Source organism: Bidens hawaiensis, unplaced genomic scaffold (assembly GCF_021521415.1).
Source record: "Bidens hawaiensis isolate Kalapana, Puna unplaced genomic scaffold, B.hawaiensis_p1.1 tig00015854_1, whole genome shotgun sequence".
NCBI lineage: Eukaryota > Viridiplantae > Streptophyta > Magnoliopsida > Asterales > Asteraceae > Bidens > Bidens hawaiensis.
In genome coordinates, this window is record NW_027492417.1 from 153951 (window position 1) to 170905 (window position 16955).

The 16955-nt window shown below is 35.6% G+C and overlaps 1 protein-coding gene and 2 pseudogenes across 3 annotated transcripts; 2 read left to right on the forward strand and 1 right to left on the reverse strand.

Moving 5' to 3' along the window:
• Positions 1-5269, forward strand: LOC143549888 (neutral ceramidase 2-like; annotated as a pseudogene). The gene is made up of 10 exons (XR_013138222.1): positions 1-149; positions 1039-1428; positions 1573-1781; positions 1861-2187; positions 3185-3450; positions 3521-3791; positions 3871-3996; positions 4097-4160; positions 4251-4396; positions 4488-5269. The product of XR_013138222.1 is annotated as a neutral ceramidase 2-like (transcript).
• A 1015-nt stretch (positions 5270-6284) lies between these two features.
• LOC143549889 (cytosolic enolase 3-like) lies at positions 6285-10732 on the forward strand. Its single transcript, XM_077040667.1, has 13 exons — positions 6285-6497; positions 6701-6855; positions 6957-7131; positions 7355-7426; positions 7557-7673; positions 7792-7872; positions 9200-9276; positions 9356-9459; positions 9570-9668; positions 9757-9842; positions 9927-10013; positions 10219-10416; positions 10611-10732. Exons 1-13 carry the CDS (start codon positions 6393-6395, stop codon positions 10677-10679), a joined length of 1425 nt encoding a protein of 474 aa, XP_076896782.1. The 5' UTR covers positions 6285-6392; the 3' UTR covers positions 10680-10732.
• A 1117-nt stretch (positions 10733-11849) lies between these two features.
• LOC143549893 (proliferating cell nuclear antigen-like) lies at positions 11850-13310 on the reverse strand (annotated as a pseudogene). The gene is made up of 4 exons (XR_013138223.1): positions 13176-13310; positions 12475-12627; positions 12301-12398; positions 11850-12220 (listed from the first exon to the last, which is right to left on the reverse strand). The product of XR_013138223.1 is annotated as a proliferating cell nuclear antigen-like (transcript).
• Between the last annotated feature and the right edge of the window lie 3645 nt (positions 13311-16955).

The window sequence follows — 16955 nt, forward strand, 5'->3', positions numbered from 1 at the left end:
TTATTTCATGGCAGAAGCCCACTTACTTATTACTATATTAATGCCACACAACGTTACTTCCCCCACTCTTGTTCACTTCATACCTGCAGTCACACGCATTAATGGAGTAATAATAATACTATACAGAGTTGAATCTCTTCAGATTTCAGGTATCAGTTTTCCAAATCTATAATTCTCACATGCAGGTTACAGTTTTAGTTTTAGATCTAGTTATGAAGGTTTTTGATTTCGCATTTTCGTTTTCAACGCTTATGTATGTCATGTGTAGATTGTACAATTTTAAGTGGTTATTGTTACTGATCATGATGCAGAAACTTTCAGTTGTAATTGTTCTACGCAGGGCCGTCTCCGGGGATAGTTAAAATTTTTTGGGCCAAGTAAAGGGTTTTTTTGTTGGTGTAAACAATTAAATTTTTAAATGGGATTACTTGGTTATGATTTGGGTTGTGCAAAATATTTTTTTTTATAAAAATAGGCTTAAATGAGTTGTGTAATTGGGTTTAAACATTGAAAATACATATATTTTTTTTCATAAAAATATATATAATTTTTTTATAAAAGAAAGTCGGGCCTAGCAGGATGATCGGGTCGGGGGCTGTCGACCACCCTGCCCTCCCTTGAAGCCGGCCATGGTTCGAACGAGCCGTTGGCGGTTGAATTTTAAATGAATTAAGTAGAGGAAGATGATGATGATGATGATGATGATGATTATGATACAATTGTGTTAAACTTGATCTAGGTCACTTGTGTGTTAAGATATTTTTAAGATGGATTGATTGATAAGATTAATAAGATTGTGTTTGGATGTGGACCTGAAGTAATGATTTGAATTCAGTTCATAATATTAATGTCTTGTGTTAGTTTGATGTTAATCATCAAAAGAACTTTTTAATTCTGTGATTAATGAATTATTGCCTGTATTAATTATGCAAAGTGAAGGAGAGGTAGGGCCCACACTGGTTTGAACTTTTATGATAATCAAATTAGTGCTAGTAAGTATCTAAAGAATGTTATATTCATATTTTTTTAATCTTTCAGTTAAGGACATACCTTGAAAGTGGTTGATTGTAGTCTGCACAGCAGGTGCAATTTGATGGAGTTCTTTCGGGCTGTCATTCAGCAACCGCGTGCAATTGCATGGTTTTGGTTGTTAGTACTTGTTTTTGTATACAGCACGGGAAAAACTGTTTCGCTTTCCAATTACTTGGTTGGGCTTGGAAGCTATGACATCACAGGGCCTGCCGCTGATGTCAACATGATGGGATATGCCAACTCGGGTCAAACTGCTTCTGGTATTCACTTTCGGTTGCGATCTCGTGCATTTATTGTAGCGGAGCCACAGGGAAACCGTGTGGTGTTTGTAAATCTTGATGCTTGCATGGCTTCACAACTTGTAACAATCAAAGTCATTGAGAGGTTAAAGGCAAGGTAACAGTTAATTACATTTTTACCCCTTCTTTTAACATAACTTGAGAACCTTTTATTTCATTTAGCACAAGTCTCTTTTTTCAATAAAAGTGTATTTTTGGCAATTCTGTCTATTAAGCACTCAAAATCATAATTTGTGTATAGGTATGGGGATTTATATACAGAAAAAAATGTTGCCATTAGTGGTATACATACCCATGCGGGCCCCGGGGGCTATCTGCAGTACGTGGTGTATATTGTTACATCTCTAGGATTCGTGCACCAGTCTTTCGATGCATTAGTTGATGGCATTGAACAAAGCATTATACGTGCTCATGAAAACCTTCATCCTGGATCAGTATACGTGAACAAAGGTAACCCATAGTTTTTTTACAGATACATTTTAAATAATTTTTCAAAACTTTTAGTAATTATTGGGCATAAAACTTGCAGGAGAGATCTTAGACGCGGGTGTTAATCGCAGTCCGAACGCTTATCTTAACAATCCTGCAGCGGAACGTGCAAAGTATAAGTATGATGTGGATAAAGAAATGACCCTTTTGAAGTTTGTAGATGATCAGTGGGGCCCAGTGGGCTCGTTTAACTGGTTTGCTACTCATGGAACTTCAATGAGTCGTACAAATGAGTTGATCAGTGGGGACAATAAAGGAACCGCTGCACGCCTTATGGAAGATTGGTTTAATCAGAAAAGGGATGCAAGAACTGTTAATGAAAACCCACGCCGAGTCTCTAATATTGTTCAGGGAGCTCAAGATAGCCGTAAGTTTATTATAACCTCCAAAACTAGTTCTTCTGAGTTGATGAATTTATAGTAAAAATCAGTATAAATGCATTGACCATGCGGAAACGGTGTTTTGAATTGGGCTGAAAAGTGTTTCACATGGTTTGTTGCACTATTGGTTCCATATATAGGTCACAATCGTGGCCCGTTCTTCAAAGAATGGGTTGATTTGGGGAAAAATAAATTCTATATGGGTTCATTTAATCATTTGGGTCATCTCAAATCAGTCAACGGGTCATTTTGGGTCTCCTTAAATTAGTCAACGGGTAACTAGTCTAAAACTTGTTAACTTAAAAGGGTCCAAATGGGTTAGCACCACCCATGACTATTGTTTGTTTCCACCACCTACTCATTGCTGGCACCATTGTGCAACCGCCACTCCACTGCGTGCCACCTCCGCCATCGACACCGTTGCCACCCTAACGGTGCCACCACATCTGGCGCCTCCACCTCCACTCTAGCAAATTGATGTTATCTTTCTGTAAAACGAATTATTTCAACCCATTTTCATTTTGGCCAAAATCCATTTTGAACCGATCCAATTGATGCTATTTTTTAAAACGACCCATTTTGACCCAAACTCGTTTTGCTCAGAACCCGTATTAACTCTAACCTGTTCTGACCCGAACCCCATCTTGACTCCTGACCCAAATCCGCCCAACCCTCCAAGCCTATTCACGAAGGGTTGCCAAATGAGCGGGTTGGACAGGTTGGGTAACATACGAAAACGGTCCGGAACAGGTTGGGTTGACCCGGAACAAATTTGACCCAAAGTTTTTATCGTTTTAAGAAGACCTCATTGTTTTTGGTTTTCTTGTTGGCCTTTGGGCTTTTTCATTGCCCGTCTTAGTATCTTAAAAAATAAGCTATCTTTCTTGGAAGGGTGTTCGCTCTGCTAAATGGGTTAAAGTTTCCTCTTTCCACCTCTAACTACAGGAATTATTTACTAATGGTTTTTGTGGTGTTTTAATGCAGACCATGAGTTTCTGGAACTTGCTGCTTCTTTCAAGCCTATTTCAGGTAAACCAGTGACCAAATACTTGAGCATATCAAGACGTGTTAGAAGTTCTCTTAGGACTGCAGAAAGGCCCAGTTTTGTATCTGCATTTTGCCAGTCCAATTGTGGGGATGTAAGCCCAAATGTGCTTGGGGCATTCTGCACGGATACCGGGCTACCCCTGTGACTTTAATCATAGTACTTGTGGTGGAAAGAATGAGTTGTGTTATGGCCGAGGACCCGGGTCTGTATTCATCATTTCTTAATTATGCATACATATGGCTAGTTATTTATTCATGTGTATTAATGAACAGGTACCCAGATGAATTTGAAAGCACCCGAATAATTGGAGATAGACAATTCAAAAAAGCTTCTGAACTTTTTACCAGTGCTTCTTTGAAATTAAATGGAAAAATTGATTATCGCCACGCTTATTTGGATTTCTCACAGCTGGAGGTGACCCTTCCTAAACAAGGAGGTGGGAGTGAAACTGTTAAAACATGTCCTGCTGCAATGGGATTTGCGTTTGCAGCTGGTACAACTGATGGACCCGGTGCTTTTGACTTTACTCAAGGAGACAACACTGTAAGTAATAAATCACACAGAATCCTGTTTCAATTAATGTGATGTTTTTGAAATTTATTTTATTTTTGTTCATCATTAGGGGAATCCGTTTTGGAAGTTGGTGCGGAATGTGCTTAGAACTCCAAGTAAGGAGCAAAAGGACTGTCAACAACCAAAGCCTATCCTGCTTGATACCGGGGAAATGAAGATACCATATGACTGGGCGGTGAGTGACTTTTTAAAGTTGACTTCGTTAAAACTTAAAACATGCAGATTCTTGATAAACAATGATCAACTTGTAACATATATATTTTTTTGCTTCACAGCCATCGATTCTCCCGGTTCAGATACTAAAGATAGGTCAGATGGTTATTCTCAGTGTACCTGGAGGTATGTAAATGACAATCTTAAACTCTATTTTTTTTCCAAAAAAAGTTCAAATGTATATTGGTAATTAATTTAATACGGTTCATGTTGTAGAATTCACAACTATGGCTGGAAGGCGTTTACGTGATGCTGTTAGTGCTGTTTTTAAAGAAAAAGTTCATGTTGTGATAGCTGGTCTAACTAACACTTACTCTCAATATGTTACTACCATTGAGGAGTATGAAATGCAAAGATATGAAGTAAGTTAATTGTTACCTTTTCCTAAAGGTCCAGACACCTTCTCCAATTTAATGCATACTTTAAAGTTTAAACTATATCTTTTTTTATCAGGGAGCTTCGACTCTATACGGTCCACATACTCTCAGTGCCTACATTCAAGAGTTCAAAAGGCTTGCAACAGCCATTGTCACGGGAGGAACTGTTGAAGCGGGCCCGCAACCACCAGATCTACTTAACAAGCAGATAGGCTTGCTACCAGGTGTGGTGGTAGACTCCACCCCACTGGGAATCAAGTTTGGGGATGTCAAGGCTGACATCCCCGATAATTCTACCTTCAAAAAGGGTGACACGGTGACCGTTGTTTTCTGGTCAGCATGTCCTAGAAATGATCTGATGACAGAAGGTACATTCGCTCTAGTGGAGTTACTAAAAGGGCAAGACACGTGGGTCCCGGTCTACGATGATGATGATATTTGCCTTAGGTTTAAGTGGTCTAGGCCTTCAAAACTTAGTGCTCAGAGTCATGCTACTATAGAATGGCGAATCCCACAATCGGCTGCATCTAGGGTTTATAGAGTGAGCCATTTTGGTGCATCCAAGAACCTGTTCGGGTCGATTAGTCATTTTACTGGCTCGTCAAACGCTTTTGTCGTTAAATAAATTTTAGCATATTTGAACTAGGTTGGGATTCAAAAACTTGGTATTGCATAAATTAATTGTACACTAGCTATTGTATCATGTAATTTATGTGTTTATACAAAAGATAAATATAAAATATGTTGTTTTTCTGGTTTGTCTTTTTTGTTTGTTCTGAGGTAAATCATTTACAAATATAGAGTTTATTTGTGTGAATCAGGGTATGCATTTGTCATTTGTACATGCAATGCATATGATGCGTGCAGCGTGTCTATCTTTGTGCTTCTTGTTCGATGGTGGTGGTAGATAGACGAGAGGTGATGTATTAAGAATACTTTAGCTAGAAATGTCATTGTATAATAGTCAAGGGACTAATGTTGTAATGGTGCTATTGTGCTAACTTTTCCAACTACCTTTGAATTGTTAGGTATTTTTTGTTAGTTCAATTACATATAACAGAAGGAACATGTAATAAACGTTGATGGAATAGAAAGAACCCTTGTCTCTTGAATTCTTTTTCTATTCTATGGGAGTAGTTTCATCCTTGGAAAAGCTCACTACCACATGCCATGGCAAACTAAGCACAACAACTAGAAAGTATTATGGCAATAACTACGAATCAGAAAAGAAGATCAAGGAGTATGAATTATTAATTCGAATGAAATCTTCGGTTCGCAAGACAAAGAAACCCTTTGAAGATTTGCATGCAGCATTAGTGGTGAAATGAGGGTAACCCTTAAACGAAGTAGTTTGTGTTCTTCAATAAGAACAATGGAATTAATCATAAAACGTAAGAAAATTGTTAAGAAACTAACTGAATTTAGATCAAAGAAAAATAATAGTTGATTTTATCTAAGTTTAGAGGCGTGTTTCAAGTGCCCTCAAACACTCTCAACTTCTAGCAGTTGTGATCACAAGAACATATTAAAATATGAGAGCGCATCCATTAATTAGAAAACCCATCCCTATCCCTATCCCTATCCCTATCCCTATCCGGCAAGACACATAGCTTAGACATTGGTGTAGCCGATACTACCATTTACAAATGAATCATTTAAAAAAACAACTAGTTAAATAATAATAAAATTAAGGCCAAAAATTTGAAAGACTAGAAGTTTATGACACATGAAATGAAACGAAATGAAATGAAATGAAAGTGGTGGCCGTGATGTTTTTCTGTGTGCAAATAAAATAAATCAATTGTTCCCAAAAATCATCTATAAACTCCTTCCTCAACGATTCGAAGTTTGAACAACGTCGCCGGAACCGGAATATTGAATTCTCTCCGATCTCTGCAGATTCCGTGACATCTTCTGATTTGAGATCCCGAACAGGAGTAACAGAGCAGCAGTAGCAGTTACATAATAAAATTAGGTGAAAATGTCAGTTCAAGACTATCTGGATAAGCACATGCTCTCTCGGAAGATCGAAGATGCCGTTAATGCCGCCGTTAGGGCTAAAACTGCCGATCCAGTTCTATTCATTGTCAGTAATTTGTTTGTGGTGTTTTAGTTCAAAACTATACTGATTAGGTTTTAATTAGAGATTTCCTTAATTACTCGTCGATTATCATGCTTAACACTCAATTACTTACTTGTTTATGCAATTCCTATGTGCTATTTTCTACTTTAGACACGTTGATTATCATGCTTAATAGTTAAATTACTTACTTGTTTATGTCTATACAGTCTAATCATATGCGGAAAGCTGTTCCGTCTGCGATTACCAAGGTTAAAGCCAGGCAAATTCTTGATAGCAGGGGAATTCCGACGGTTGAAGTTGACTTGTATACTAATAAAGGAATGTTTAGAGCTTCTGCTCCAAGCGGTGCTCCTTCTGGAATGTAAGCTCTCTTAGCACTTCTTTTTATTTTTTCCTTTTCTGGTATGACTGTTTTCGACTGGGATGGAATATTTAAGGTACGTCTATTTTTACGTGACGCAGGTATGGTGCTATTGAGTTACGCGATGGAGATAAGGCGAAGTATCTTGGAAACGGTGTGAGCAAAGCTGTTAAGAATATTAATGAGAAGATAGCGGAAGCTATAATTGGCATGGATCCGATTCTTCAGAATCAAATTGATCAGGCAATGATAGACTTGGACAAGACGGAGAAAAAGGTACCCATCCCGTTATGAATTTGATCTATCAGTATCATCTACTTGGATTGTGCTTGTTACAAAGCCTTATGTAACTGAATGATAATATATGCAATAGATGTTTCTATTTATACTGTCCAACGATGCCCTGTGGTTTTTTTGGTGGTGTTAGATAAATATATGTTAGTTTGCTTCTAGGAATAGTGTATGCTATGGATAAATAACGTGTTTATCATTTATTTAGGGTGAACTTGGAGCAAATGCAATACTAGCTGTTTCAATTGCTGCTTGCAGAGCTGGAGCCGCGGAGAAGGATGTATGTGCGCTTACATATTTTACTTGTTTTCATTTAACTATTGTAGAAGAATCATACAAGTTCGTTTAAACATTATATCTTCTTTGTTTTAAAACAAATTGAAGTGACATGCATGAAACTATTGTTTTAGGTTCCACTTTACAAACATATTGCTGATCTTTCTGGTGGAGGAAACCATGTTCTTCCTGTTCCTGCGTTCACACTAATAAGTGGTGGAAAACATGCTGGGAACAATTTGCCTATACGAGTAAGCTGGTGTTTGACTTCATATCGTTCATTTCTGTAACATACGGTTTTTTGATAAACTTTCATGGTTTTCTCTCGTATGTGAGTTTATTGTGAATGTGTGAAATCAATATGATCAGGAGATAATGATTCTTCCAGTCGGCGCACAAACATTTGAGGAGGCGATGCAAATGGGATCTGAGACGTATCATCATTTAAAGGTGACTTCTTACCAACTTTAGATTATTTATATTATTTTAAGGTGCTTACATATATCCATTACTAAAGACTGTTGGTTAAACCATATTCCTTGCATAAATTTTGCTCAAGTACCATAGTTTTCTTCTACAACTCAGAAATGCATTTACCAAAAACCAGGGGTGGATCGAGGTTATAACTAAGGTGGGCAGCTGCCCCCCTTGAAAAAATCATATATAGGGTAGATCTTAAGCAAAAATCTTGATTTCCCCCCTTAAAGATTTGGTTAAGCACCCAGATTGCCCTAAGCAACACTGTTCTTCGGAGTTCAGTATATTTAGGGCTTGGTCGACATCACCAGAATTATTTAAAATCGTCGGAAGGAAGCGCCAGGTGGCGGAGGGCAATAGTCAGGGGTTATTTGTTTAGGTAGAGTAGAAGTGGTGAACAAATGAGGAAGAAGATGAATAGTTTGAGAATAAATGCAATTGAATTGAATTACTTATACATCAATGGGATGGTAAATGGTTTTACTAGTGCTAATAAAAAAAGGTGTGGGGTTCCAATAACTGACTCAGATTGCTTTTTTACTATGCTTGTGTATTTTTCATATTTAACTTTTATTATATTATCTCATTGTATATTTGTATATGCTTGTTCACCCAAAATATTTATCTTTTAGTTTCTATTTGTCACTCAAATTTGATATGTTTTTTCATTATATTCGATTTGAAACAACCCAAATTGAACAAAAGAAATTATATATAGCAATAGACAAACAACTCTAAAAATTTCTGCCCCCCCCCCCCCCCACATGAAAAACATTTCTGGGTAGGCCACTGCTAAAAGCCATTGGTATCATGTATGTTTGTTTTCATCACGCCTTTAATGTCCTGCCAACAAGTTTGTATGCTTCAAGATTTTCTTGTTTTTAGGGAATAACCACAGCTGTCAGGTTTAAGTTGACCAAAAAATAAGACACCCTGAATGTTAACTCTGTTCTGTATCTGAGTGAGCCATATTCTTATTAATAATTAAGTTTCATTTTAAATCTATTCATGCAAAATTGAATGTATAACAGATTAACATCACAATCTCATGCTGTTTATTCTTTGCACACTTAAATTCATTGTAACTTGAAAAATATTGGGTACACATACGGACATATCAGAAGCATAGTTGGCAGGGTTACAGTTAAATCAACCCTAGTAGAAATGGTACACAACTTTTCCCTGCAATAATTCCAAATACACTGTCCTGCTGCAAAGCTTTGATGGTGCACATCCTTTATCTGTTCAAGATCTGTTAATTACACCTTATTTTGCAAATTCATTATGTGTACATGTGCAGGCTGTTGTTGCAGAGAAATATGGTCCACATGGATGTACTGTTGTTGAAGATGGTGGCCTTGCTCCTGATATCACCAGGCATGTCTTCCATCAACTAAGTGTGATCTTATGAAATCTCCATGACTCAATTGGTGATTTTAGTGGTCTACTTTTGCAGCTTTAAAGAAGGGCTTGATCTTGTAATGGAGGCAATTGGCAGAACAGGCTATACCCCTAAACTGAAGATTGCAATTGACGTTGCTGCCACTGATTTCTGCATAGGTAATATCTATTATGTATAATTTTAATATTTATTTAGTATGTGTACATTGACTACTGCATGTATGTTTTTCTTTGCAAAATCTTGACATCTTTATTTCTTCCTATTTTAGGTTCAAAGTATGATTTGGATTTCAAATCTCCAAAAAAATCAGGACAAAACTTCAAGTCAGGAGAAGAAATGATTGAGATCTACAGAGAACTATGTAGAGGTATATGAACATCTAAAAAAAAATCTTTACTAAGGATGCTGCAAGTATTTTATATATCGAACTAACAATACTTCTTTCTGAGTTTTAGAATATCCGATTGTGTCAATTGAGGATCCATTTGACAAGGAGGATTGGGAACAAGTCAAGTTTTTTTCCGGGCTTGGAATTTGCCAGGTTTGTTTATCATAACTTCATAAGTAAACTTAGATATGATTTAAGCTATTTTCTGTGACCTTACATGACTGTTTGTATATGCAGGTTGTTGGAGATGGCTTGTTGATGTCGAATCCAAAACGTATAGAAAGAGCCATTCAGGAAAATGCTTGTGATGCACTTGTTCTCAAGGTATATGCAGATTTATGTATTTTTCTGTTAAAACTTCCTATTTAGGATACACATTGCTGTTCAGGACAAGTGTTTTAAGGTCTTTTAGAAACATAACATGCCTACTATTGAGCATGTCTTTAAATATGTGATCGTTCTATGGTCCATCTATCTGAAAATAAACGCAATATTTGGTTTGATACACAATAGGGTATTTAAAATGCAGGTGAATCAACTTGGGACGGTGACAGAAGCCATTGAAGTAGTGAAGATGGCAAAGGATTCTAAATGGGGGGTGGTGATATCACAAAGAAGTGGGGAGACTGATGATTCTTTTCTAGCTGATCTGTCGGTTGGTCTTGCCACAGGTCAGATAAAAGCAGGTGCTCCTTGCCGAGGAGAGCGGTTAGCCAAGTACAATCAGGTGTGTTTTATTTTTTGTTTTCTCAAATCAACATAGTTTCTGTCATTATCATTACCCCAACTTTTTTAATCAGTATATGCATATAATAAAGTAAACTGCTGAGGGATCCCTAAACTGTTGGCAATTTGGTGCTCCCTCTGATAGAAAAATAAATAAGCTCATTTACTGTGTTTAAATTTTAAACTATTATGCAGTTAATTAGAATTGAAGAAGAGATTGGCGAACAAGCCAGTTATGTTGGCGAGGGCTGGAGGCATTCTTGACCATTTTCTTAAAAAGTTGTGTTTTTGATCCATAGCAACCGGATGCATCAGCCATTCAGCCTGGTCAGTGAAATGTCACTTATTTGAGTGTAATTTGTCAAGTTTTCTTTTTTCATATATGACATAAAACAGATAAATCAAGATAAGATTGTTGATTTGTTTGGTAGATCTTATTGAGTTGGGATGTTTTAAGTGGTTGTAATGTTTGTGTTTTCCTTGTGAATTATAATTACATGTTACCATCAACCTACAATGATCAAGCATAAGCTTGTCAGGAAGGGCAGGTTGGGTCAAGTTGTGTAACATGCTAAAATGTCTTCATGTTAAGACGGGTTAAGTGCAAAATTGGTTTAGATAATAATGGGTCTTTTAAAGAAGTGTCAATTTTGTTAGGATAAAAATGTGTTTGGTTTATGAAAGTCATTTTAGAAAAAAGAAGTATTGAAATGAGTTCCCCGGCCATGTTTTTATGGGGAATGGAACTGGTAGTGATGTTAATGGTGGTGCTAATGCGACAGTTCTGGCAGCAACGGCCAAAGCAATGATGAATTAATGATGGCAACAAACAGTTAGCAAATTTTCTAAATAATGTTTGTTTTAACCTGTTGTATATCAATAAACTTAAAACTGATGACTTGTGTTGAACTAAATAAGCCCATATACGTAAGTATAAACTGGCAAGATTGAGCATGCCCATTGCAGTGGGAGTGTCATGGGAATTTGGCCAATATTAGTCTGCTCTGTTATGGTGCCAGCACCCGATATATCAATTGAAAGAAACAAGCAAATAAAGCCATGGTATGTGTTTATGGATATCGACAAGTGTTTAAATCGATTGAAATACCATAAAGAGTACATATACTGGTTGTTGCATCCCTATTCTGTTGCGTCTATTGGTTCAAGACTTGCTGCAAATAATCGAATCAATTTGGCAATCTATGCAGAAATAATGATAAAAATTACCATTACCCACATTTACATTACCCTACATTGGGTTTTCAAATAATGAAATGTATACCAAAATTTCACTCATTTCTTGAAAAATGGTTCATGGTTGATAACTCTAATCAATCAGTCTGAACTCTGAAGTTAAAAGATAACAAGAAAAATTCTAATAAAATAAAAGAAAACAATCTGGCCAAATTCTTGTGAGTACAACTAACACAATAAAATAAAATAAAACAATCTGGCCAAATTCTTGTGGGTACAACTAACACATTACTTCAGTTCAGTTGGAGATATTTCACTCATTTCTTGAGAAATGGTACATGATTGATCTTTAACAAACAACTAACAACGCAGCATATAACTTTAATTCAAGCTTTGTTGTCCTCTTCATCTTCTTCAATCTTTGGAGCCAAATAGAACCTAATACAACCCATCTCAGCGATCTTGTACTCCACCACTACCGGAAGCTCTGAAGACAAACTTATTGTGACCGTATTTGATAACGGAGTTGCCTTTGTAAACGAGTTCATGTATCTTAAGGCAAATGTCAAAGACACCGGTTCATTCATCTCTATGACTGTTGCTTCCTCTGGCTGCAAATATATTCACAAACCCACAATTAAAATCTCCCATCATGATATTCGACAATATCCCAGACTGATAGTATGCATACCTTGTCTACTGTAGTGTTCTGCCTACAGACAACATTCGCAGTTCCGATATCACCTCGTGTCAAGAACTTAACACCCTCCTTGGTCACGGAAATCACAACTGCAACCAACCCAAAAATGTTACATTTTTCTAATTATTGTTCTAATAAAAAGGCAAATCAAACGAAAACTCTTACCTGTATCACCAATGCTGCTAAGATCTTTACAGATCCTGGCAAACTCAGATGAAGGCATCCTAACAATGGCATGGTACTCAGCTTCAGGGATTCCAAGGTGCTCACTATCAATGTCCATGAGCTTCATCTCAAAATCAGCAATCTTATCTTGAGCTAAAGAAAACAGGCTCAATAATTACAAACAATGACTATCAACTATATAAATTTTATTATCAAATACTGAAAGTCCAAAAAAATTGCAGACTCCATCAAGCTCTAAATTATTGAAAGTTTACAAAACTAAATACAGATTGATTGACAAAATAACTTCTAAGGCTTGGATCAAATACAAATTTAATTAACATGCTAAGTGAGAATTAAGAAGTGTAATTATATATACAACATAGAGTAATTATAGTATAGGGTAATTACATCATAGTGTAATTACACTACGATGTAATTACATATGTTAATTTAATTTGTACGTTAAATTTAATTTTAAGCAAAACTTCAAAACAAACATATTACAAACAATCAGTATTTAGTAGAATAGGCTTTGCGATTCAAAAAGGGGATGGCGGCGCAGCTTGTTGCTCGCTTACCCAGATGTAGCTCGGTTTGTGTTATATATAAAAGGCATTTCATTAATAAAAATCAGTATAACTAAAATGGGGGCAGAAAGCATCAAATTGGCATCAAGTAAGCAGAATTAAAGAACTTACTAGGGCTTTCAAACATGAAAGTGACGGTGTCGATGCCATCATCGGCCTTAATGGTAATGATGACTTGAACATCTTGGACATGTTATTGAGGTTCATACCCATGGAGAGGTTGCGGTCGGTGACGAGGGACTCCATCACCTTCTTCAGGAGACTCCCCTGAACTAGCCTTAGCTCCAATATAATTATTTAATTTCAATTTCCACACTGGTAGGGTTAGGGCTCCAAATTGACTGTTTTATATTCCCTTCCCGCCACAATTTGGGGGTGGAGGAGGGAACTGGGATGATTTTATTCTAATAAAATATTATTATACAAGTTTTTGGGCCGGATATTGTACTGTATTTTGGGGATCTGGGCTAATATTTAAAGCTTTAAATTTTGATAACTAAAAATAAACATATTTTTACTCAAGTTCCTTTAAAAAACATTTTCTGTATTAGTAAATCTTAAATGGGTATATTTTCTTTCTTAACTATGCAATTCGAAATTTTCGCAATGTATTTATGGTAATTGAGAGTTTTGATATGCACTGTGATTTTACCTTAATCATGTTTATCTAATCTTTATTTCATTACGGTATATGCCCAACGATGACTTTTGGATATTAATTGGAAACAAGTGAAGCCGAAAATTTATAATAAAGTAAAATAAAGTAGCTTTAAACATGGGAATTTTAGCATAACAATGCATAAAAACTTACTAGTATAAGAAAAGGATGATGATTTGAGCTTGAATCCTCCAAAAATTTACGAGTGCTCCTCATAGTGGTGTTTTGATTCTTAAAATCATATGTTAAAATGGCTGGAGAGTTTGAGATATAACAGAGTTGAGAGGGGACTAGATTACAGATTTACATGTGTATTAAATGGATATTAAAGAAAAAGACAAAAGTTAATAGAAGTATATAATATTCCACTTAACTTTTAATCAATGTTTTAAAAACCGGTATTTTACTTGTATCGGATTAGGCAAAAAAATGGTACAACCGGTTGAACCCGGTTATACCGGGAGGTTCAACCGGTTGAATAGTTTACCTTGTAATTTCCTATAAATGTAACTTCATTCAAAAAATAACCAAAAACTAAATGATTCCTATAACAAAAAAATAATCTCAAAGGTAATCCATATTAAAAAAATAACGCAAAAGCACTCAATTTAAAAAAAATAATTATAAAGTTTACAAGTTTGAATGCCATTGTTGGGTTAAAAGTAATTTTGAAAAACTATGGGCCGCAAATATCAAAATATTCCTGAGCTTAAAACCGGTTTGCCGGTAAAAACCGGTATTTTAGACAAAAACCGTCGGTACGATGTTTTAGCAAACCGGTCAAAAATACCATACTCAAAATACCGGCATTCCATGCAAAATCCGGTTTAACCGGTTCAACCGGCTGGTTTGAACTGGTTTTTAAAACATGACTTTTAATATTAAATGGATGTTAAAACTGCTAGTAGTTTTATTATTTTATAAATTGTTCATGTATTATCTCTTATATTATATAAAGTTGGTTCATCATATTATTTTAATGTTGTATATTTATTTATGGCATCATTACAACAAAAAGGGCTTTTTAGGACCTTTGACGCATGTAAAATAGGGTCCTAAAATCTATTTAATAGAACAAATGAACATTTGGGGTCCTTTTACAATATACGCTACAGAACCGGTGTCCTAAAAAGTTATTTAATAGGATGGATGATTCTTTGGGGTCGTATTATCATATACATTAATAAGACACTTAAAATGTAAATCTAAATAAAGTAATTTATAAGACATGTAGTTGTTGGTGTCTCATCATGTGGTAATGTAATAGGACACTTTATCACCGGATGTCTTATTATAGCATAACTTAATAGGACACTTTGTAGTTAAGTCATAAATGTTCGGTGTTATAGGACCCTTTCTAGTCGAAGTCATATAAGAACATACTTAATAGGACATTTTACACTATGGTCATGTAACTTTAACCTTTATAAGATGCATAATCATTTTGGTGTTATTATAATACACCATAATAGGACATTTGATATTTTAGTTATAAAACATTTGGTTTATAGGACGCTTATTCGCTAGAGTTTTATTATAACATAACTTAACAGGACACTTGACACTTGAGTCTGATAACTTCAACCTTTATAGAACGCTTAATCATTGTGGTGTTATTATAATACACCGTAATAGGGCACTTGATATTGTAGTCATAAAACATATGTTTTATAGGACGCTTATTCGCTAGAGCTTTAGTATAACATAACTTAATATGACACTTGACACTTGGGTCTTATAATTTAAACATTTACATGATGTTTAGCCGGTACGTTGTTGTCGCCCCTATCGCCCAAATTTCGCCGGAAGAGGTCACCCACTACGGGTGGCCTTATCCTCACTCTCTCTCTCTCTTAGGCCACCCGTAGTGGGCGCCATCTTTGAGCGACGGTTATGGTAATTCCACCCCTCCGTCCTCTGCATTTTATTTTAATTTAAAAGGTAAAACAAATTTAGAGTTCGTTGTTTGTGTGAACTAGGGATTTTCTTTGATGTTTTGTTTACTGTTATGTTAATTGTGATTGACTCATAGCTGCAAGTTTACCTATTTGCCACTATCAATCATTTACCACATAATATTTTATTGCCACAACTAACATATATAGAAATTCATGCTTTTGAAATGTGGTCCCTTCTTCATGCCTGCACTGCATTGTCAATAAACCATCAACTGAATGGATTGCAGCCTCTGATCCTGAAGATGAAAGTGCCCAATTGTTATAGAACTTCTATTATTTTAATGCATAGTAATTCAAGTGTTAACATCTCAGCTAATTATTCTTTTGTAGAGACCCAAAGCTTGTGCAAGGGCTTGGGAAACTCTAAGGGTAACTTGATATATTTGAGTTTATGTGTTGTGGTATGCATATAATGTTTTCTCAAAATAAGTAGCTACTTTTGTGAAACTTATTATTATCATGCCCAGAATTTAGCATGTGTGATGAGATTTGGAGATCTCAGTGTGAAGGAAATGATCTAGCTGCTAACGGTGGATTTGGAGATCGCGGTGTGAAGGGAATGATAGCTGCCAAATATGCACTTGTAGGCTTGTATCTTGGAATTTGTTTAAGCATGCAAATATCTGTTATTGAGATGTCTAGATCTGTAAGTTTTTCTTTACCTATATTACTTTTAATAATATTGTATATTATTAACTTAACTAATTCATCTAGATATCAGGCTGGAAATGAGCAAATAGCAAATAGTACCAAATTTGATGAGCATGCACCCAATCCTGTTGTAACATGGGGTATTTAATTATTTACATTTTCTTATATTTTCACAAGCTTTTGGTCAGGGTCAAAACGGTTTATAAGAAAAATGAGTTCAGGTCATTTTAAAAATAGGTATCAGTTTTGGTGCGGGTGAAAACAAGATATATGCAAATTGAGTTCGGGTCATTTACGAGATTTATCAGTTTTTTTAATAATGAGACTCCTTACAAATGTTTATTGTCCTCATAATTTTTTCTTCATAACGTTATGTAATTCTGATTCATTTAAGTTGTGAATTGATTCATAGTTTGATGAAAGAGTAACATGTTTGCTGCATATTATTTAGATAATCGAAACTATTTGATTCCAAAAAATACCCCTGCAACTCAATAGTATTTTAATTTTTTTATAAAGTAATTTATGAGGATTTATTAGTAAATTCATAATCACCAAACAAAACAGTTGTTTTTGTTTAATCAATTAACTGAGCAAACAACTGTTTTCATGCAGGTTATTTAA